The sequence below is a fragment of the Pelmatolapia mariae genome, linkage group LG7 (genome assembly GCF_036321145.2).
Source record: "Pelmatolapia mariae isolate MD_Pm_ZW linkage group LG7, Pm_UMD_F_2, whole genome shotgun sequence".
NCBI classification, from domain to species: domain Eukaryota; kingdom Metazoa; phylum Chordata; class Actinopteri; order Cichliformes; family Cichlidae; genus Pelmatolapia; species Pelmatolapia mariae.
In genome coordinates this window covers 55,658,772-55,683,676 of record NC_086233.1, presented here as the reverse complement: position 1 = coordinate 55,683,676, position 24,905 = coordinate 55,658,772, and the positions used below count along the sequence as shown (strand labels likewise).

General features: G+C 37.6%; 1 protein-coding gene across 8 annotated transcripts in view; it reads left to right on the top strand.

The window, feature by feature from the left end:
* Positions 1 to 24,905, top strand: part of shank3a (SH3 and multiple ankyrin repeat domains 3a) — a 194,432-nt gene that overhangs the window by 63,920 nt on the left and 105,607 nt on the right. For all 8 annotated transcript variants that reach the window (XR_010094399.1, XR_010094398.1, XM_063479829.1 and 5 more), the window contains exons 3-4: positions 11,293 to 11,496; positions 15,193 to 15,264. Coding sequence is in view for 6 of the 8 variants with exons in the window: in XM_063479829.1 (XP_063335899.1) it covers positions 11,293 to 11,496; positions 15,193 to 15,264 (276 nt within the window). In the remaining 2 variants the exon portion in view is untranslated. The remainder of the gene's footprint in view (positions 1 to 11,292; positions 11,497 to 15,192; positions 15,265 to 24,905) is intronic.

Genomic DNA, 24,905 nt, shown 5'->3' with positions numbered 1-24,905 from the left:
TATTGGAATCTAGCTGCTCAAAGAAATTATTTGGTGTACTTTTATGATGGTATTTAGGAATTTCCTGAAAAAAAACCCAAACATCTACATGGTAGGATATGTTGTTTAAAAACCTGTATATCTTTCAGCATTTATGGTGCCTTTCCAGATGTCCAAGCTGCCAGGTCCATTGGCACCACCAATAACAGAATCAAACCTGTTTTTAGTATAGTGCTGCCTGAGGGCCTGCAGATCATCACTGAAGGCATCCAATATTGATTTTTGGCCTTGTAGGGGCTTATAGTTGGGGCTTATAGTTAGGCTTTGAGGACTTGCACTCTACCACTGTCTCCGTCATGAAGGAATGTGATGTAGTTAAGCACCAGAGTGCAAAATCAGCGTGGAAAGTACATTTGGCATGGTCACACTTAGCAAACTCATATCATAAACAATGTTTCTTTGGGCTAAACCAGATACTAAAACTAGATGCATGCCCATTCGGATGATTTGTTTCTGCACTTTTGGTAATCAGATGTATGTTAGATAATTTTATATAAGTAAGCTCGGTGCATTGTCAGTGTTTGCTGTTGCCATACAGGAACCTTCAGCATTGAAGTGATTTCCTCAGGCTGGGGAGGAATCGTAAGAGCTCCTGATCCTCGCTCATACTCATTTGAGTCGTGCTTCACGCAAAAATGGTGATAGCGTTATACGTTTCTAGCCTTTACATTCTTAAATCGCATTATTTGGTGCTTTTGTGTGGGTTTCTACTTCCTATTGGAGTTTTTTGAACAGCTTAAGTTTTCCTAATCATGAATAGTACAGCATTCTTTAACTGTTGAAATTTCATAGAATTAATTAAAAATAGAACTGACTGATTAACTTAATCACTGAAAATAATTTGTTGCATGAGTAATGTGAAAGGAGATCTGATGCTGAACCATTACCAATGACCTTGCTATTTTCTTCTTAATGACTTAAACATCTGTCTTTCCAAAACCCAAGGGGCAAATAATTGCTAACCCCATTGCACCAATCACACTGAATGTCAATACGTTCAATTGTTGTTAAGTATGTCTATGTTAAAACCATTGCCAGCAATACTCTGCACTGTAAAAAGAACCAACTTAATTGAATTGTTTCAATTGGTAACACCTAATTTAATTAAGTTCTTTGAAATGAAGTTAATACATTAGATAAATCAGTTGTGTTATCTAATGTATTAACTTCATTTCAAAGAACTTAATTAAATTAGGTGTTACCAATTGAAACAATCCAATTAAGTTGGTTCACCCATTTTCTTTTTACAGTGTGAATACCAAAAGATATACTGTAAGAGGTCTGTCTAAAACAACTTAGTCTAAATGCAATGTGCAAGGCATTTTGCAGCAGAAGATACGTATTGATGGAGGCAGATTGTCAAATTCTTGCCCAAGTGTATGAATGTAACACAGGGCTTTTCAAAGTTTTTCATAGTATATTCTTGATGATTTAGCAGTAAAGAGGCTTCAAATGATCAAGTATAATATATATTGCACTTTGGGAATAAACAGTTCATTCATAGTTCACTGATTATACATTCTGTCTTTTTCTGCTTCTTCTGGCTCATTCCCCAGTTCCCCTCCGTTTAGAAACAGTCAGCAGCTGGGTATTCAATCTGCATGACTTCTTTTAGTCATGCTGAGCGTTTATTTAGTTTTGTCTTTTAAAACACATTTTATACTATATGATGACAATGGACAGCAGGAGCAACAGCTGGCAACAGTCACATATCAAGACGAAGATAAGATGTCAAGAGTATGAGAATGAAAAACTAGTAGTGGCTCACATTGCGCCAATCCACTTCAGAATCTGCTTAATGGGTGTTTCAGCATCTTGAATTCCTGTGCAGATGTATTTCTAAGTTATTACTGCTCCTGTATAACTGCTGACAGAGTGGTTTGAGTTTTGCAGTAAATGCTGATCTTTTGGGGTTTTCCCCACACAACCTTCTGTAAGGTTAACAAAGAATGGTCAGAAAAGAGAAAATATTTGGTGAGCGGCAGTTCTCTAGGTACAAATGCTTTGTTGATGTCAGAGGAAAATGACCAGACTGCTTTGAGTTTATAGCAAGACAACGGCAACTCAAATAACCATTTGGTAAAACCAAGGTATGCAAACGAGCATCTCTAAATGCACAGTACATCAAACCTTGAAGCAGATGGTCTACGGCAGCAGAAGACCACAGCAGGTGCAACTCTTGTCAGTAAAGAACAAGAAACTTAGGCTACAGTTTGCATGAGCTCACCAAAATCAGACAGGAAAAGACTACAAAATTAGTATCTGCTCTGATGAAGCTCTGTTTCTGTTGCGGCACTCAGATAGTAGGCTCAAAATCTGGCATATACAAAATAAAAGTGTGGATTTATCCTGCCTTGGTTCAATAGCTCAGAATGGTAGCCGTATTGTAATTGGTGTGGGAGATATTTTCTTGGATATTTTCTTTTTATGCCCATTCCTTTATGACAACACTGTACCCATCTTATGTCCCATGTCACAAAATGAGTAATTTTCCAGAAACATGTTGAATGTAAGAAGAATTAAGCAGTTCGTGAGCCAAAATACTAACACAATACCAGTAATGTGTACTTTACTAGATGAAATGTTTAGTCATGTGACATGTCACTAGCTGTCATATCATGAATCAGTTTTCTGGAAAGAAAGTTTAATCGCAAGACCTTACGATAATAGGGGTAAAACCCCAACAATCAAACAAGACCCTATAAACAAAGACTTGTTGACAGTGGAAAGGAAAAACTTCCTTTTAATGGGAAGAAACCTACAGCAGAAACTTGGGGCGGCGCAACATCCGGTGCGACAGATTGGAGGTGAGGGGAGGAAGATAAGATAAAAACACACTGTGGAAGAGAGCCAGAGATTAATAATAACTAGAGATTAAATGCATACTGATGTATAAACACATAGTGAGCGAAAAAGGTGAGTGAAGAAAAACATGCGGTGCATAATGGGAAGCCCCCAGCAGCCTATATCTATTGTAGCGTAACTAAAGGTGGATTAAGGGTCACCTGCTCCAACCCTAACTATGTATAAGCTTTAGGTTTAAAAAGTTCCTTTTTGATCATCTTAAGTAGAGAGAGTGTCTGTCTCCCAAATCCAAAATGGCAGCTGGTTCCACAGAAGAAGGGCCTGAAAGCTCTGTCTCCCATTCTACTTTTAAATATCCTAGGAACTACAAGTAAGGCAGCAGTCTGAGAGCAAAGTGCTCTAATGGAATGATATGGTACTATGAGGTCTTTAATATAATATATAATGTATATTTTCTACCACCTAATCCCTTTCAAAGGTTTTGTGATTGTGCTGTCAAACCAAGGCCTTTGGAGGCAGATATGCGCGCACACACACACACACACACACACAGAGTTGCATATTCTCAATAATTGCACACTATGGTTCTTATTGTGTGGAGGCATTTTTCATTATCCTGCTGTTTTTTTCTACCTCCCAATTCAATGGCTATTTGTCTTCTTTCTACTGCACTGATGTTCTTTCTTTTGCTCTCATTGGTTTCATTTTGAATGTTATATTCAGTCTGGAACTGCATTGCAGCTCAAAGCTGAGGAGCAAAGAGGACTCATTCTTTGATAGTTGTCATCTAGATTTCTGTGAAACTTTGAGGGACCTTTGTTTCAAGTGGCAACAGAAAAGCAATAAAATAGTTTAAGACCTGGTGATATGATCTGTGCATAGGCGGGCATGTGTGTGTGTGCGTGTGCGTGTGTGTGCATGTGCGTGCGTGTGCGTGTGTGTGTGTGTTTGTGTAACCTGTGATATGTCAAATGAACACAATATTTCTCTTAATCATTCCTCACAATAATAAAAATAATTCTTCTAATGGTTTTATGAATAATTTTGGTATTTCAGGTTGGCATATGCACAGCTTATAAAAGTACTAACAATAAGAAGGGTTCAGTTCCAGAACCTTGCTCAGCAACAGCCATACAGTCCATTAGAGGCCAAATAAAAGCGTTTTACAGTCAGCCACAGTAAATCAGCTTCTGTTGACGACAAGAGTATTATTCACTTTATCTGTCCAGTTTTTGGCAATGAGACTAATGGATACTGTGGATCTGCCCTTTCAAATTTTCACGTAAAGTGCAGATATATAGTCACCTTTTAAATAGCAGATTTTGAATGGACACAAAAATAAACTGCAGTAATCATAACATTGTATATTATTACATTAACCACTTTGTGCATCACCTGCAATAGTTCTGGTTCAGTTTTCAAGATTCTGTTCAGTTCATTTCTTAGCAGCATGATTGAAAGACTGTGAAGGATGTCAGTTGGTATATTAAGTCACTCATCTTGAAGAGCTTCAGTCGATGCCCTTTAAACTCCACAGACCCACAACATATTGTCTGATGCTTTCCAAGAAATGCTTTTTATGACGTTAGATACACATTATTTGGGCTAATTTGTTGGTTAAGGGCATTTTTTTTCTTGATTTAACAATGGGGTTGTTGTACAGACATTTTCTGTTTTGTATGTTGTTTTGTTCGAGTCAAAAAGCAATACAAAAAAGTAACACATTAACTGTAATTTGATTTAATTTTGTGTGCACTCCATCTTGTTTTGTTTCTAGTAAAAAAAAAAAACCCAAAAAAACCCTTTAAGACCTCATCTTTTTACCCGTTCTTGCCTCAACCGTGATTTTATGTGACAGAAATGCAGTCTAATAATAAAGTTGATGTCTTTAAATACAACTGTGTTTCCAGAAAGTGTCCATCTTAATATTGGAAAAGGCTACGTGGATGATGTGCGAAAGCTGAAAGGATGAAAATAGTACTGCACACAAAACAAACTAAACTGTTAAGGATGGTGGATTATTATTTGTGCATTCTTAAATGGGCTGCAGCAGCAGTTCACCCATATGGAAAAGATATATATAAATCTTATAAAGTTTGTATCTGTCTTGTGTGAAACTTGTATGAGTAAATCATATAAGCCTTATATGATTCATTATATGAAGTAGGCCACATCTTATGCAAGTCTTTTATAAGTTTTTACTATTTCTTTTCCATATGGGCATGATGAGCTTAGAAATTTATTTAATTCTAAGAAATCTGGTAAAACTGTTGAATCAATCAAGGACAGTAATGCAGTATTCTCATTGTGCATCTCAAAATCATAGCCTGCAAGCTTTGGCCACATCATTTTCCTTGCTAAAAGCATTTCTATGATAAATAATACAATGTGCCTTCGTACAAACTTTGTGTGTAGAACTGTGCTTTATTAGAAGCTCTCCGCAGACTTAGGTCAGCCTGACATACTAGACTGGCATACGAGCTGCGGCCCTAAAGTGATTTTCTAGCATATTAAATTTACCCTTAACAAAGTTGCTGTTATGGCTGATATATTCGGTTGTATTTGGTTCAATAATAGAATACCTATCACAGTCTAAAATGGTTGTATTATTGTTGTTATTATTATTATTACTGCTATTCTTTTAATACATCAGAAAAAACTCAACTCAAGCAGTGCAGTAAATGTCTGTCTTTCAGTTTTTAGGGAAGACTTTTGTTGTCATTCCTTTGTGTTGGGGTAGTGTGCAGCATGGAAATGCTGTTCCTTCTGATCAGTGATATAATTGTGCCCAGACTCAGGCGAATCCTAGAGGTTTTGTTCAAAACAAATAATAAAGAGCCGTGTGATCCTTTCTTTAAAAAAACAAAAAAAAAAAACAAAAAAAAACACTCCACTTACTCTCTATAATGGTAGACTGTTATACACTGCTGAAAAAACCATGAAAGGAACACTTTGAAAACACATTAGATCACAAGGAAGAAAAAAATCATGCTGCATATCTATACTGATATGGACTGGGTAATGTGTTACGAATGAAGGGATGTCACATCGTTTGATGGAAATGAAAATTATCAACCTACAGAGGGCTGAATTCAATGACACCCCAACGATCAAAGTAAAAAAAAAATGATGTGGAGGGTAGGTCAATTTTGCTAGATAACATTGGGGCATGCTTCTAATGAAACAACAGATTGTGTCCTCCTCCAAAGTGTGGACTAGGGGATCACTGACCTCCTGGACAGGTGTCAACCTGTCGGTGTTGGATAGACCAAAACATAATGTCCCAAATGTGTTCTATTGGATTTAGGTCAGGTCAGTGTGGCGGCCTGTCAATGGTATCAGTTCCTTCATCCTCCAGGAAGTGCCTGCATATTCTCACCACAATATTGTTATACCAGGAAGAGCCTAGGACCCACTGCACCAGCATTGGGTCTGACAATAGATCTGACAGTAGATTTCATCCCGATTTCTAATGGCAGTCAGGGTGCTGTTGTCTAACCTGTAAAGCTCTGTCACATGTTCCCATCGTGAACCTGCTCGCATCTTTGAAAAATACCAGTGCCAATGCCAACATACTAATTCTGGTATTCTATCTCAAATGCCACTGGAGCTCAGTCCCAGGCAGTCAGCAGAGTGCAAGAGGATGTCGGGCCCTCAGGACACACTCATTAAGTCTGTTTCTAATTGTTTGGTCAAAAACATTTACACCAGTGGCCTGCTGGAAGTCATTTTGTAGAGCCCTGTCAGTGCTCATCCTCTTCCACCTTGCAAAAAGGAGCAAATACGAGTGCTGGTGATGGATTAAGGACCTTCTACAGCCCAGTCAGCTTTCCTAGAGGAACTGCTTTCACTATGCTCTTGATACTGTGTTAAGAGACATTGCAGACCTCCTGGCAATGAGATGACCTATGATGTACCATCCTGGAGGAATTCGACTACCTTTGGAACCTCTTTAAGGTCCAGGTATGACCACATTCTACCAGTAGTGACAGTGCAAGACTAGTGAAAAGACAGTGAGAAAGGATGATGAGGAAAAAAATGTCAGTGGCCTCCACCTGTGGTTTGGGGGTTGTCTTATTGTTGCCCCTCTAGAGCAACTGCTGTTAATTCCAACAGGAATTAATCTTAACCCCTCAGTAATCCAAGCTCTTGATGGAAAATAAATTACAGCCTGAAACGGAACCAACATACAATGTCTCTGAGTCCAACATGGCCTGGCCATGGGGTCACGCACCAGTTCAGGAGACTGAGTCGGCCACAAAAGCTCGGTCCAGGGTGTGGCCAGCATCGCCGGTGGAATGGCTCAGGAGGCTGGCCATATGGCCAGTGGTTCAGACAAGGAAGTTCTCGAGGTTTGCCCCGTTGCCAGCGGCAGAGATTGAGGAGAGGTGGAGACCCTCAGGTAGCTTGGGTTGGAGGCCAGGGTTGGTGGTAACGGGCCTTCGACTCCAACATCAGTAGAGTCATAATTCATTTAGAAATTTAAATCTCTGGAACTCCTCCCATAACTCCTCATTCAGCGCTATTGCAGTGCCTGCTGGGTCCAGTGTGGTTGCATTGTTTTGTCATGGTTATGGAAAATCTGTACCCAAAAAAGCAGAAAACAGGACAGGATTTAATAAACAAAAAACATACCTTTATTTAGGTGAGGCAGCAAATCCACATGACTGAAGAAAGTGGGGTTCAAAAATAATCCAAAGCAGATAATACACAAGGAAAATGCTTATGCAGACAAACAGTACAATGCATCAAAAACTAAGGAGAACCAAGGGTTTAAATACACACGAGGTAATCAGGCACATAGCTGGTGAAAACAAGGTGCAGGTGAACAAAATGAATTAACGAGCATGAGGGGAAACAAAACTGAATATAATGCACATGAGATGAGAGACTATCAAAATAAAACAGGAAGCCTAACCACTGAGATGGATCTTGACAGACCAAAGTAAACACAAAGACAACAACTGACTAAACATGGGAAACACAACAGAAACAGTGACTAGGCATGGAGAACTTAAGAATAACTAAGAAAGAAAACTATGAATACAAAATCAGAATGAAAACACAACCTAAGAAAAGATCATATTCAACTGAAAACCACAACAAAGCCAAACAGAAAACATCAAACAGAAGAGTGAGTCTAAAACTGAAAACGCTGGATATAAAACCAAAGGATCATGACAGAAATAACTATAACCGTTGTTTTAAACTTTACGTTTAATGATGAAATGAATAGTTGTCAACAAATATTCCCCTTAAAGCAATATCAAAGAGATTAACTAAAGAGACATTGATGGTAAAATCCCGACTGTTTTGAAAGAAGAAAACGCATAGTAAACCCAAATAGTAGAGAATTTGAAAGGGGACCTCTTTCCTTGGAAACTCCAGGTTAGCTGTGGATTGCTGGATTGATTAGTGCGTTTTGCGAAATGGGAAGTGTATGTAACCTAGAGAGCTATTGTATAGAAGTGTCTGTAACCACAGCCTTTGATATGGTCTAAAAAGACTAATATACTTCACCAACATTAACAATGAAGATGTTACTATCATCTTTACAGAATTTTTACTGCAGCCAGAGGAACTCAGATAGAGACCTGCAACTGAAGACAAGTGTCAGGCTGTTTACATTGTACAGTAAAAAGTACAACTTGTTGGATAGCTAGAGGGATATAAATTTTAGTAATAGTTTTATTTATTGACCTCACATAGCCAGACCTTTATTTAGCAGGTCTTAATAAGGAATCCAAATAACCTATTAACAATTATCAACCTAAGAATAATTGGTTAAATGATATCATGACTTGCTGGCTTCAAAAACCATTGATATGGTCACCTGGTATATAAAGTAGGACAGATCATATCAGGGTAGACAGAACCAATATTTTTCTCATCTGATTCTCTTGACATAACTGAGGATTACCATTTAAATTCAATAATCAACAGGACTATCAATAGCAATTTGCCATTTTTAAATATTTTCTTCAGTTACTTCTTAAGGTGACAAAGTCTTACACACTGGGGACAAGCCAATTCTTAAACTGTTAAATGGTCTGTAGCAGTAATACTTCTGGTTCAGGCACATCCTCTGCAATTCTGCTGGTTGAGCTCAGCACAGAGCACATCATGCAGGCCAAGACTGTAGAATGATAAGGTCCCATCAAAGCCCGTGTGATTTTGATTCAGCTGATTTAGTTGAACTTTGGAGCAATGCATGAAAAACGTAGTATAACTCAGTAATATTAAACACGTTGTTTAATATTTTATAACCAGGATTCCTATATCTCTGAATATAGCATTACCATGTGTCTTTGCTTCTGCAACTACTGTAATGTTTGCACTTTCATTTTTGACTCATTTATTACTTTGCCAAGCTCAGAATATTGAAGAGATTAACTAATATGCATGTGCATTTTGACACTTGCGTGTGGTAGTTGTTAGTGATGTGCTGCTGTTAGAAGATTTTATTGTTAACATTTTCGTCTCACTGTCAGAAATACAGTGATGCTGAATGGGTTAGAGCTGAGGTTTGGAGTTTATATTGCAGGCAGCAATTATTGATTTATCACTTATTGGTTTGGTACTTTCTCTGCTCTCTGTGCCGTTTATAGCTTAGGCTCTGCAATGTGGAAACTACAGGGAAGTGTTTGAACCTGCCACAATATCCATACACATTTGCACACTGGAGAAGTTGGTTGCATAGCACTGCATATACTGTTAACTAGCCAATATTTGAGTTTTAATTAACAGTTGGCAGACATTTACAATTTTTGAGATTTTTTTTTTTTAGACAGGAGAAGCATCACTGAGTTTATGCCTAAGAGGCAGATTTCTACTGTATACAGTATGTATTGCATATATATGCAGTTGCTTATCAGAGCACAGAAATCAGCAGAGTGGATTGTTTTTCCACATCTTTCCCACAGGCATCAGAACCTTTGAACTCTTGCATTTATGACTAAAGACAGAACTCCTGCTGCTGTTGGTGTAGCAGTTACATACTGCCTTGCTTCATTTTTTCTAGAATAATAAATAATGCACATTCACGTGTTGACACAACATTATGTTGCTGAAAAATGGATGTCAGCTTTATGTGTAAGAAATTCTGCTTAGTTTTGTTTACTTTAACTACCACAGGCTCTTAGGGTGAACAGTAATATATAACTGTGAAAAGCCACCATACCTATGTGAATTGCATATTATATTAAAAGACCTGGCTTTTACCTCAGGCGTGACACCAGAAGTTTCTGAAAAATTGATGTCAGCAAAATAAAAGCTTTCTGTGAGAGCTTTTGCCTATTATTCTCTAGTTTTATTTACTGGTAACTACCACTGACTGTTAAGATGACCTTTCGAAGAAAAGTCTCAAAAGTAATTCTGAAGCTATTACTATACATAAATTACTGCACAAAATCTTGAGCCAACCCTTTATATTTTGTTGAGAAAATTGGGAGGTGGGTGCAATTATGTAATGAAAGGTAGAAACATATATGGAGATACAGTACATAAGGCAAAACTGAGTTTATACAATACAATGGCCATCTGTACACCCATAGCCTGAACTCTCTCAGGTAAGCTTTCCTGTAGTTTCTTTTGAGTAGCCTTCAGGAGTAGTCTCCAGGCTTCTTGAATTGCATTCAAAGCTCTTCTTTGGATGTTGGCTTTCTTTTGTTCCATTCTCACTGAAGATGATCCCACACTGCTTCAGAAATGTTTAGGTCCAGGCTTTTGGGATGCCAGTCCACACCTAATCTTCCTCTGTTGTGTTTTTCTATTCAGGTATGCGTTTACTACATTGGCTGAGTGTTTGGGATCAAAGTCATCATTGCTTTCCAGATGGTATTGCATGGTGGATTCAAATCCGATGGTATTTTTCTGTGTTCAATTTTGACAAGATCTCCAACACCACTGAAATGCAGCTTTCAAACCATAACAGAGCTTCCACCATGTGTGACAGATAACTGTAGACATTCAGTGTTGTCCCTCCCTTCTAACCTCCTCTGTATTTGTTGACGGTGGTGTGAATTCAAAACTTTACATTAGTATTTACAAATCCAAAAGGCCTGCGATAGGCTGCTAGTAACAAAGTGTCTAAAGATACAATTTAAATTTTTTATGCCTTTTTCTCATCAGCACTTATATATATATATACGCAATATATATGTAAGTCTGGCTTCTTGGGAGCAAAGTAGAAAGAAATCAGGTTTGGTTTAAGATTCTTGTACAGTACTGTATGTGAATTGGTTATTATTATACATAACTAGCTTTTTCTTATGATATTGGACATCCAATGTATGTCTCTGTGATGAAACAGGTCCTTATATTTAATGTTATATGTTCTTCTTATATGTTACATATCAGTCTCCTAATTCCACTTAAGTGCAGTATGTGATATGTTTAAAAATGCCATGAAGTTAACCTTCTTCCCTTTTTTTACTCTTGTCTCTGCAGAAGTGTTTAAAATTCAATGTGGATGCTCCAATCTGGCTGTCCAAGCAGCGAATCCTGTGTACTCTCAACCAGAGCCTGAAGGATGTATTAAACTATGGCCTATTCCAGCCGGCATACAACGGCAGGGCTGGCAAGTTTCTGGATGAGGAGAGACGGCTAAGGGAATACCCCTTCCCATCCATTGCTCCTGTACCTTACCTTGAGGTAGGTGTGGATCGTGTGCATTTATGAGGCTTCCACTGATGTATGATAGGAAGAGAGAAAGAAGCTGTATATGCAACAGCACCATACATGATCGTTTTCTCTGCATACATCTTCAAAAAGATTTTTGACTCTGTGAAAAATCAATTCACATTAGAAATGCTTTTATATTCCTCCTATATTTTATTGTATTTTTATATATTGTCCTAATAATTATCTTTGCATGATTTACGTAAAGCAGTTCATGAATACTAAACACACAATCAAAATGAGTATTATTAGGAAAAGCTGAACAACAGATGTTGATACTGGCAAACAAGTCATCAGTGCCTCCTGCACCACTTAATGAAACAACTCTGTCCATATCCTGTTTTAATTTGGAAATTTTACAACAGTTCAGCATTCCCAATAATGGTTGTTTTATTTATTTTGTATTGTTACAGAAAAAGCTGGTTGTCGCTGCTTCAGCTGATTTCAACAAGAATACATACTACTGTAGTTATGGAAGTAGGGCTGTCGAAATATGAAATATATAGAGCTATCCTTAACGTTTTTTATTGGAGATATAAGAAATATGTTTGGGAAACTGAACATGCTTAACGCTGGCTCTGCAGTCTAGTGGCCTCTCTAGCTCTGTTCTAGCTAGTAACTGCCAGAGAGGCCATCATAATGCTGCATGAACAGTTTGTTTAATTCCTTTCTGGGGCACAACATTTGGATAACTGAAACCTGAGCTTATTAAGACACTTCATGTTTGATTAGAGTAACCTAATCATTCCAGTCTGCAGTAACTTCACAGCAGCTGAATCTTGCTACTCACACAACAGTGAGAGGTGCTTGCTTCGCATAATAGGGGCCAACACTGCACACCAGTGTCACTATGCCTGCACACAGTGCTGATTCATTCATATACAGCACATAGTTTTTGTTTAATTTACCTTTGTTTTAGTGCACTGTTGTTTTGATGTTATATAAATACTGATGCGTTATATTTTATAGGTTTTATCCTAGCATACTGTAGACATCTGTTTTTTAAAGCATATTGATGAATGTGTTTTTAGTCATAGTCCCTTTAACCTAATAATAAATACAGCATCTTGCACCTGTGGTTTTTCGGGGAGGGGTCCTTGTTCCCATGGCAGCGTGATTCAATTTATAGGCCAGTGTAATAGTTTCTCTTATCATTTTTCTCACCATGTCATTTGTCAGTCATATTACAACTCATTGTTGTTCAAAAGTCATATGTCTATAAGTGTGTTTATGCTTCACATGCAGGCTGATGCGACATTTGGATGCATGTGTCTGCATCATTTTAAGTGTGATGTATGCTTTTTCTGATGTGCCAGTCAAACCCGATGGCAATAATGCTGTAGTCAGTGACAGTTTATTGTCTGCAGCAGCTGTCATGTCTCAAAGATAATTGCAGTGCTTGTCCATCAAGCTTTTTGATCTGAGAGAATTGGAGACTGTTTAACAGACAGGGGTGTAAAGATGACGGCTAGGTTTTCTTTCTTTTTTTTCCTGACTGGTTGCCTTTGTTTTCAGTGATTCTGTGACATGTCAAGAGTTTGAAATAAAGCGAAATAAAGATCTACCAAAGAGTAAATTCTTCCCTGAAACATTAAGAATTTTTGGTCACGTTACTTTGTTATAAAACTTTGTTATGAAATTAGCTATGTTAGTTTTCTAGAGTCTTGACTGCAAATCAAGCTTGAGACTGTGTAATGCCTCAGCTTAAGGATGAATAATACTCATTTAAAGTTAATTACCTTGATTTTGGAGTTCTACTAGACTATGTCTACACATTTTAATGTTTCTACTTTCTACTACCCTCTCTCTAAAATTCTCAGTTTTAGCTCATACACTTCTACAGAAGTCACAGCTTATCACAAAAAAACAACACAATTTTATGCAATGGAATTGCCAGTTAGGTTCCTTTACCAAACCCCTTAACATTCATTCTACACAGCATTTAGGATGTTACACAATTTAAGAGGCAAAATGATGCAAGAGCTGACAGGGTGGGTAAGTTGTCAGTGCCATTTGTCCATTTGTTTGTCTAGTCTGTACTGTATCTAATTCTATCTGGATTTGTGGTTGTACTTCCTAAAACTTACAATTTAGCTCAATAGGGGTGGATTGATCAGTTTGTGTGTGCACAAGTGTCTGTTGCTACTTTGCCAGAGCACTATGTATTGACCTGCAGTTATTCCCTTAGGCATGTTGGGTGTAGAGAAGATTGACAGGTTCGGATTAGCAGCTCAAAATCCTGTGCTCTGCTGTGGATTTACTCTGTTGGTGAATGCCACACATCGCTGGAGAAGCAGACATGCACACACGTACACACATGAGCACAAAGAGACCTGAAATACATGGAGTCCTGGGCAGTGAAAGTCGCAAAGTTTTAAAGCTATTACAGGCTGTCAGTGTTCAGTGAAACCTGTCTACAAAACAAGCAGTTTGCAACAGACCTAATGAATGATCTGGCTTTTGACAAATTCCGGTAAAGCTACTGACCAAAGTTGGATGGTAGAGTCAGAAAGCTTGATGAATTAGTTTGCAGTAGTAAAAGCTCAAGTCATCATGCTACCTGAACTCACCACTGCCACATCTCTAACTTATTGTCTGATTACTAGACCACTTATGCCTTGGATCTGTCTTCTTTATGATAAAAAACAAAACAAATAAGCTTTGTTATAATATTAGGAAACGTGCTGAAATAGTTGAAATAGTTGTGCTCACATCCTCATCTGCTGCTGGAACATTTTCTGTTCAAGCACCTTCGTGCATTCGTCATTTCTTTTATAAATAGCTGGTTGTACTCTATATATGCCAAGCCATGTAATTAGCACACTTTCTCCAACGTATACATTTTTTTTCTTTTAAAAAGCTATATTTTGTCTCATATTTGTTAAGCTACAAGGATCCCGACCAAATTGCTGACCACTGGTTTGACCACTTTCTTGCTCTGCTTCTGAAAAAGTCACCTTCTGTGGGATTCTCATTTTATATGCCTGGTCTTAATTTATTATCTTGTCATGGAGGATTGTGAGGAGTTGTCAGGTGTGATTTTAGTTGTTTTTATCGCCTTTTCTGTGTACAGCTATACTTATTTATCTGCTATATTTAAAGTCAAGTAGTTACTTTTTGACTTTTATTTTGTCAGATTTTCTACTTTTTATTACATAATGTATTGATTGGTTGCCTTCAGAGTTCAAGTTCAACTTTTGTTATGCTTTTCTTTTCTAATATGATTTTCTAGCTGTAGAAAATATTTTATCTAAAAATGGTGAAAATGTCTTTTTTGTGCTTTTCCTATACATGAGGTGTTTAGCTGATATTGGAAGCCTTTTTTTTTTAAGCTATTTATGTTTCATACTCAAGCTCCAAGTTACAGTTTTTGGGTTTTCAAGCAAGATGTAATATATGAAAAACATGACATGCAGGAGTGCTGGAAAGAGATGACAGCAAGCTGCAGTGAGAAATTTCATTTCATAATGACATTGAAAGTTATTAAATAAGTCCAAATATGTTTGTTTCTGCTCTCACTTTCTATTTCATAGGACAAACTAATAGAAAATAATTGATTTTACACAAGCTAGGCTAAGCAGATGATGCTGCATGACAATTTTAGTTAATAACTTAAATTGTTTTGCAAAGCAGAGATAAGAGCCTGTTATATTTGTTCTTCTTTTTTAGTTCCGCTATAAAAGACGTGTCTACACTCAGACCTACCTGGATGAAAAGCAGTTGTCCAAGCTCCACACTAAGGTAAGCCCAGTCGTGCGGTTTTCAATTCCACAAGCTTTTTGTTTGTGCAACCTTTTGAACGCAGTGATACAGGTACAGTAATACAGTAATTAAAACATTGACTGGATAGCATAGTGGCACAGTGGGCCACTACAAGAAAAAATTGTGTCCTTTTTGATGTTTAGATGGTGAAAGTAATGATGGAAGCAATGAGTGTTGTCTATGAAACTGGTCTACATATGTTGGATTGAAATCTTGTTGAAGCGAAGCAAAGCCAAGGATACAAAATCATGTTGAGACCATTCAGTAACGCCCACATGCTTGTTCCATGTTCTCTTTTTTCAGATTTTCCTTGTAGACACATGTCTGTACAGACTAGAGATGTCACAAGAACCAATATTTAGCTGTCCAAAGCCATATTTTCTGAAATATGGCTATTATACTGAAAGTGCCAAAGGTATGATTGTGGTTCCATAGTCTTGTGGTTTACACATTTGCCTAACACATAAAGTCCCTGGTTAGACACAAATCCCTTCGGGGATGTGTCAGGAAGGGCATCCGGTGAAAAAAAATCTGTCAAATCAAATATGCGGAGCTATCTGCTGTGAGGACCCTCTGTGAATAAGGGAGCGGCTGAAAGAAGCTTTTACTAAAAGTACCAAAGGAAGCATATTATATCATCATGGGAAATAGTGAGTGAAAATGCAATTAATATAACATGTGAAAACACACTAAGAGTATACATATTTTTCATTTCAGACTGATTAGTATTTGTATTCTGTAATTGCACGCTCTGTGTAAAACATTTTGGTATTAAAATAAAGCTAAAACTTGTGAGACTTCATCAGAGGTGTAAGCATTACAGAAAATGTAATTTATCAAAGTAACTGAGAATGAAACATCAGAAAATATATTTTATTTTATAGCATATAACTACTTTGAAAATATGCTGCAGTAGACCAAAACCTCCAGAAAACCCCGAATCAGCATATGGACATTACCTGTGCAAAGATTCATGCTGCTGAAATGAAACAGAACAAAGTTACAGAGGCTTTAGTCAAGACGTAGCTATGCATTTTGCAATTTGGCATATTTTGGAACCATCTGTGAAAGTTGATATTTCTTAGGTATTAAATTAAAAAGAAAGCCTAATTTCTGCTAAGTGTTTTTTGTAACATAAATAAAAGCTAAAACTAAAAAGTGGACAACAACGCTGTATACAATGGTAGACTGGCATGTAACGCGTCTATGCATAAACAAGTAGGGATGGGTATTGATAAGATTTTCACGATTCCAATTCCATTTTCGATTCTGTTTAACGATTCGATTCTTTATCGATTCTCTTATCGATTCTTTTTTAAAAAAAAGGAGAACACTAAGGTCGATTAGCTTAGAACTTTGTTTTATATCTTCTCTTTGAACAAGATAGAAATTTAGGAGTAGCATGGCCTTACAAACCCAACAGTGAGATCTTAAGAGATCCACAGCCTACGGCTCTTCAAAGTGGTGTCACAGGGTCCCCAGGAAAAAAAATTGTAAATGTAAAATAATAACATAAATATTCTTCTGTAGCAATAACAAAGTATAACTTAAATTATTCTGTAGCAATTACACAAGAATATCCAGTAATGCCCCTGCCTACAATTAAACACATTCACTTGCCGAAAATCGGGGGCATCTGCTGTGGCAAATGGGTGCAAGCCTTTTACCACAAACTTAGTCACTGCTCGGTGACATTCGTCTATCCTGGCCTGAAAGGAGACGCTACCGGTAGACTGCAGCGACAACTGCCAGCGAGCGCCAGCCAGACTCTGTCTGTCTCTCTCATCATGGACCCCTAAATGCAGCGCACAGTAATGGCAGGTTTTGTAATAAGGCAGATCGCGCTGTTGTGCCAAAAAGTCATTGTCTGCCAAAAACTGATTTAAGGTATTTGCCAAAAACTGATTGCTCGTATTTAAACTGCTATAAGTAACTTGTTGGGCTATAATATGTGAAACATATGTCAAATGCATCCCTCATGGATGACATAAAGTCATATTGAGCCACAAACAACATTCGTGTAACAAGGTAGAAGCCGCAATCAGTTTTTGGCAGTGACTTTTATATAACCTTTATTTATGCAGTTAAAAAAATCTCATTAACATTAAAAATGTCTTTTGTAAGAGTAAGTTGGCCAAGAGGACAGCAGAAATGGCAGCAAATATTACAATAGTTCTGTAAAAATATTTTAAATGGGGATAAAGGACCGGATTGGTTATAATGTAAGTACAATAACACAGAGTTGTAAAGATACTTGAAAAAACAGATAATTTCTTAATTCTATATATAACCCCTTTGTAAACGCTGTTTAGCGAAGTCTATTTACCAACATACATAAAGATATTACACATAAAAAATACACGGAAACATTGGAAATCAGTTTTTGGCAGGCAATCACATTTTGGCACAACACGCGCTAACATAATATGCACCGTTAGTTAATTATTTACCTGCCACATTAACGGGAGAGGACGTGCAAACGTTACCGCTGCTGCTGGGTTGAGATTCACGAGTCCGGAGCGGCATTAAAAACACGACATTCAATTAAGGTCATCGCGTGTTTTGTGAGCAAATGCTTTTGCATATTCGTAGTGTTTCTTTCCTCCCTTAAATGAAATATCTACTTTGCAAGTATTGCAAGTTGCCCTGTTGTCATCCGTTCTCGTAAAGTATAACCAAACTTTTGAGCGTTTGAGCCGCCATGTTTCCTGCCAGGTAAATGACGCTCCACTACATGGTGACGTTATTCGGGGCGACTGGAATCGATAAGGGAATCGTTTGCAAAAATGGCAAACAATTCCAAGGAATTGAAACAGTGGAAACCGGTTCTCAACAAGAACCGGTTTTCGATACCCATCCCTATAAACAAGTGAATAAGACAGAAAAAATGCTCTCGGGAAAATGTTTTCAAGCCACACTGGGAGATTGAGTTGCTTGGGAAATGTGGTTTTATCGCATTGAATTTAAGTTTTGGAGGCAAGACAGCAAAGGACAACTAGAATTTGGGTAAATTTTTCTCAAACATGAAATGTATTATCTTTTGCTGATAGTTTAGTAAATTTTGGCATGATAAAACTTGCAATTTTACTGGGGACCTTTCATTTTGAGAGGTTTATATGAAATACCTCCATTTTAGTTATTTATTCCTGGTGGATATTGAGAATAGTCATTTTATGGTCTTGGTACTTACTGCCTAATTTCCTGTGTAGTCGCACCTCTCTTGCAAACATCGCTGTCAATCTGATTTTAGAGTTGTTAGAGTTGTTTTGTTTTTCTTTCCTTTTTCATCCATGGCCAGTTCCATCAATCAGCAACCCCAATTTCTCCTGTGGGATGTTTTCCCACCAGCAGGCTGATCAGGGTGCTAAAAGTGTTTTTAAAGGTAAAATTCAAAAATAATTTCCAGCTGGATTTACTGATTCTCGATTAAAATTATAGAACGGAAATGTTTCACATCACTAATACAACAAAGCACTTTAGAAATTGCTTACTTGGTACTGTCAGCCAAGTATTTGCATCTGAGAGGCTCTGGTTGAGTTTTATTGTGTAATTTTTATGAGATGGTTGAAAAGAGGGCCAAAGTAAGAGTGCTGCTCTGTGTGTTTGTTGGTTCATTCATGTGTAATTGAAGTACTCTCTTTAGGCCATGTCGAGCACTAACAGGCTTGCATAAGGACAGAGTGTGCTCATACACAAAGAAGCATGGTAGATGTCACATAAACATAAACTAGATCTTTTGTGTTACTGTGGCACAATAAAATATTCAGGAAAAAAATAGGGTCACATTCACTAGTATGATTCATCCCGAGCTTTTCCCAAACTTGTATAATTGCTTTTTTGTCAAAATATAACTGAAATTTCTTTTTCTTTTGCATGATTTCCTATTCAACTAGGAAATAGAACAGAAAACAACATGATTTGCAATCCTGAACTAATTTTGTTCGCTTGGTGTCATTTTTTGTCAGAAAAAACATGTGCTTAATGCATGTATAAGTGCAAGGTAAATCAAATTTCAAATCTTTTGTGATTGAAATGCAACTTTTAATTCATATATTGAAAAATATGTGTAAGGGCATGTTGCTAACCGGATGTGAACAGACTGCAGAAGAGAAGGCAGGTTTGGTAAACTAAGCTTGGTGGATCAGCAGGCTCACAGACACAGTATAAAGTGGCAAACAGAACCAAAAGGCTAGTGTTGGCAGACATTGGTGAGGCCCAGGCAGGTGGTCTCAAATACAGAAAAGAAGAGCAGGATAAATATTGTCTTCTGGGCAGCCTAGATAATCTGGCAAAGCATGCATATTTGCTGGGCACTATTAATATTATTCATGAAATAATGGGAACCAGGTCTGCACACAGGTGACTGATGATATAATCGCTTGCAGCAGGAATTTAGTGAGTACAACTGTGGCTTGTTCTGTGAAGCTGGATTTGGGTTTTTCGGGTAACTTTAAGGTTGTCCATGGGTTTTCAGTGCTAAGGAAGTGGTTCCCTCCATACCCAGCTGCATCTCCATGCTTCAAGTCATGTTCAAGATTGGAAATCAAAAGGCATGAAAATATCACCCATTGATCAATCAGATGTCCAGAAAATAACATTAACATTCCTGTAAGATCCCTAGGACTAGGGTCTAAAGTTTTTAAGTGGTGTCTAAAGTTTTCCCCTGTGAGTATTAAATTATATAGATTGAACTTCATTCGTTAACTTTTCCTTTGCTGCTTTTGTAACCAGTTTCTGTTTCACCCCGCTGCAACAGTTCGGCCCAAACAGACACCTCGACTCTGCGTTGTGTTGTGTTTTTAAGAAGACAAGGAGTCTCTGATCGATCGTTGCCACTTTATTTCCTGAATGGAAACAACGGTGTTGTATCAGTGCAAAGGACTCGCCACACACCACTCCGCACAGCACACTACGGCAGAACATCCCACTAGCATTCCACTTTAGCATACAATTTTACACAATAATAAACAAATGAAAAGTACATAAAACTGGTGTTGGACATGTGTCCACTAAGCACTTATTGCCCATCAGTTGATCAAACATGTTTTATGTGTCTGTACTACTTAGCTACATTGTGTGCGGAAAAATACAACTCACCTCTCGTATGGCTACGGCAGACTGGCAGCGATCACTGCAGCCAGCCTCACCTAACCAGCCACACCGAGAGGGGGGCACTGTTTCCCCATTACAGTGACATTTGTGGCAAGTGGAATAATACCACATAAACACTGTTACACTTTCTCCTTTGCTGCCTGCAAGCATGCAAAATACATTTTTGTGCTGTAAACCTGCAGAGCTAGCTAGAATGGGAAACCCTGGGTTTACTTATTGTGCTGATAACCACCTTTATGTGATGACTTAGTCTGCTTCATTATGTTGGGGTAACTGAAGCCAGGTAACAAAAACAGGTATCCTGAGTATCTAGAACAGGCTTCGTAGTACAAGGCCGAGGTGAACAGGTGCAGGTGGCAGGTGTGGTATAGCAGGAGATGTCAGTAAATAGTTACTTGTGAAGTCCAGGTTTTCTGTGTGTGTGTGTGTGTGTGTGTGTGTGTGTGTGTGTGTGTGTGTGTGTGTGTGTGTGTGTGTGTGTGTGTGTGTGTGTGTGTGTGTGTAGACTGGAGTGGAGCAGACTAGAGAGAGACGTGAATGCATTTGCATCAGACCCCATCAGATGGCAGGAGATTTACACTGGAGAGAACGCCAGAACTTCAAACTGTGTTTGTGTACTTTTGTCTGCTGCAGAGGGATGTAGAGCTGCTGTAGGGTAGAAATTCTGGAAAAACTGTTTTCATCATTTTCTTCTTTTCACCCTTATTTTATTTATTTATTTAAAAAAAAAGCTTCAATTTTAACTAAACTCCATGAGAAAATGGTATGTTTGTTATTTGGCATGTGCTTTTCTTGCAGGCAGACATTACTGAAAAATACTGCTTCACATTACAGTTTAATGAAAAAAGAAAAACATAACATTAGATCATGGAGTGCACTGCTATTACCCCTAATGTGTGGCTAATGCTCTTAGATATGCTCTTTTTACAATTAATTGACTAAGACTTGTGAGAACAGTTTAATAGCTGATTATAGAGAGCTTTGTGTAATCCCATGAGAAAATTTAATTGTATTGCTAATCCTCACAATCATAGAAACTAAACCAACTGCCTAGTAACAGTTGGTGGTTTAAAGCTATTGATTAAAAATCTGTTGTGTTTTCCTTTTTTTAAATGTTATTAATAGGGTAGTCAAAGTTATACACATTGTGTTACTGAGTGCTTGTGTCTACTACCTGAATATTTAATGTTTGAGGACGTTAAGCAAGTGTCCCATTTTGTTTCAGGGATACATTTCATATGAAAGATTCTCTAGTGTTGAAAATGTTCAACACTAAAAAAATCACTAAAAAGAAAAAAAAACCATAGAGGGCAAAATGTTGCTTTATGGGATATATCCTCAGGTTTGGAGCATTCATTGCTAAGTTTTGAATTTTACATATAAATGTTGAAAAATTGCAGAGTGAAGTATGCATGTGTGGGACAAAAACGTCACTGAACTTGGTTGTGTTTGCATAGAGAAACTTTGAGTTAATTGATCATGATTTTTGGCTTTGATTACTATCATCTGTACATTCACGGGGTTGTGAGAGTTCTCTGCTGCGCTGTTGAAAAGTGTCAAACTAAAACAAAACACAAAATGGTGAGTGAGATGAAGATGCAGAAAAGCAGTGACAAGTATGAGTCGTGCACTCAATTATTTCTCTTGTTAAGGCAGTCTGGTGTGAAGTGCTTTATTCTGCTTCTGTGTTACACTGCTGTGTCAAAGTGTGAGTGAGTGGTGCTCAACTGACAAACCCAGCGAGGATCAATTTCTGCACGGTTGCAATTTAGAGAGTAATTTCATGCAATAAATCACCTATAAAGACACAATTTGTTATGTGCAGCTCTATGTAACACTGGCTTACAGAGTACAAAGCTCAAACTGTGAATGGGCTGTGAAGGCTATGCTATATTTCACAAGTAAGTAATCAGTGACAGCTGTTTTATTGGAGAAAATAAGTGTGGTTATTTTGCCGCATAAGCTGCAGAAGCTTAAAAGATTCTTTTTTTCCACTAGTGGATTTAAACTTACAGTTATCTCCCTAGATATTCACAGTTGCACAATTTTTGTACATTTTTGGACCCGGTATAGACAGCTCCAATGAAAAGCAAACAAATGCAGGTTTCACACAAGGAATGAGCTCCAGATCTTTTATTTTTGTCATGGAATAATGAGGGAACAGACATCACGTGGCACATGAGCCTCTGAAAATGGGGGAGGATGTGTAAAAATGGGTGTAAATCCTGAACAGGTAATGCACAACTTGGTACAGTTCTTTTTTTAAATCCTTGAGTTAAACCTGAGAGGATAAGCTTAAATTACAGCTTAACTGTTTGATCTAAAATCCACTGTGGTGGTTTACACAGGCAAAACTGTGTCACTGTCCACATATTTACTTAAATATTGATCAATGCTGTATCTGTCACTGTGTACTGGCATTTATGTCAGTGTGTTTAAAGAATTTTATATTGAATATTAAAAAGGTTAGACTGCCAGTCGCTGGTGTAATTGTCCACAGTAGAGCTGATGTTCTTAATCTATAACAAGGTCATGTTCAAGTTAGATTTCAGCTTGCTCTGTTTTCTCTATTTCTCAGAAGAATGGCAAACATTGGCAATTACTTAATCCCAATTGTCGTTATCATTTTTGAATTATATAAGCTTTTTGAGGTCAGAATATGTGTTTGCATCACTGAGCATGAGCTTTAAGCAAAAAAAAAAAAAAGTTAACTTTTATTTTATTCCTTTTTTTAAATAGCAGATTTTCTTTTATGACATAATGACTTAAGGGGTAAGAGGGGAAATCCTGCTCTGGGTGAGTCTTGCAGCCTTGGCTGGTACTATGGTATTCATTCTGCAGCAAGCTGCCCTGCAAGGCAGGGGTCAAGCATTACCCTAGTTTGCTTGCATGGAGTTCATTAGCCACAGGGTAAACTATAAAATTGGGTCATAGTTGATAGGATTTTCCCTTTCATTTTCTCCCTGTGCCCAACCAGGCCTCACCCTGCAACTGTCCTGGTTAAGCTTGGTGGCTTCATGTAAAATTTATACCATATTCTTTTTGTAATAAAGAGTGCATGTGTGTGGGCGTTGGATGTAGGCGGTCGGCCACGTAATAGACTGACGCGCTGAATGGGTGGCTTTCTTACAGAGTAAAAAAGGCCTTCCAGTGATAGAAAAACTTTATTATCTTTTAAGTAACTTAATCACATAGACCCAGTGTTTGTTTGATACTTTAAACTTGATTTGTACTTGAAAAACCTCTGTCTACAGTATTTTACAGTATCAAATGCATACTGTATGTGCATGTATATAAGCCCTTTTCCATAAAAGTTTTGTTTTGTAAAATGTGAATAAAAAAGAATGATTGCAAAGTGATTTGCTAATCATCTAAACCAGGGTCGTGGCCCTGAGTACAGCATGTCTGTGTGGATTTGCAGGGAGTTGTCTGTTTTCTGTGTATGAAGTTTCACTTACTTGTAAAATAAATGCTAAGAAAGGTTATTATTAACATCCTGCATTGGACTGAATGGAAAATGATTCGTCTTATACTTGAAAGTAAATAGTAGCAGTAAGCTGCAGGGTTTGACTGTTCCAGTAAAAATCTGCACTAATCAGACAATTTAAAAATTTTTATGGTAAAATAGCTCAAGAAAAAGATAAAATTTTTGTTTGTTTGTTTGTTTTACTGTTTGCAATTCTAGTAATAATTCATGTGTCCTGCAGTGTAATGCTTAGTGGCATTTTATATGGGTATATTTATATATATTTATATTTGTAGCCAATGAAATTTGCAAAAACTATGTGTAAGTGTAAACTATAAGATCAGATAGCTGGATGGATAGAAAAATGGACCCATATATGTATAGCATCATGGCCATTAAGATGAAAGAGATAATGTGGGGGTTAGAGAAAGCTTGAGGCAGCTTGAGGCAAGGCAGTGTTAAAACGCATTTAGTAATGCACTATTTGTTAATGTGGTCATGATGCCAAAGAGCACAAAGTGGAGCAAGAGAATATCTTATGCGCTATTGTTATATTTGCATTGTTGAATGGCACCCGATATCAAAGTGTAAAATGTGCTCGGAGTTTGGGTAAAAATCTGTGTTCTTATGTGCAGTTATTCACAAGCTAAGCCATTATGCCACATTGTTGTTAATGTGCAAGTATAGACAAGCATAATTCACAAAAGGCTCCATCATATAATCTATAGTAATTCTAATCCTCCGGCACTGCGGCTCTGTATTTGTGCTAGCACTTCTTTGTATTTATGAATGAGAATTCCTGCATTATTTTCAATTTAAAATAAAACTACACAGTGAATGCAGCCCATCGTGGGTGTGATATTGTTATGAGTTTCCACAAAGCCTTTGTTGAGTGCCTAAACTAGCCTAGCATGCTTCTGTTTTTGCAAACACAGCCAATATGAAATGTGACGTGGGATTTCCACAGAAACACACACAAACTTCTGCAAGTGCACACGCACACGTATCTGCATGGCAGCGGATGAAAGTATATTTCCAGTTG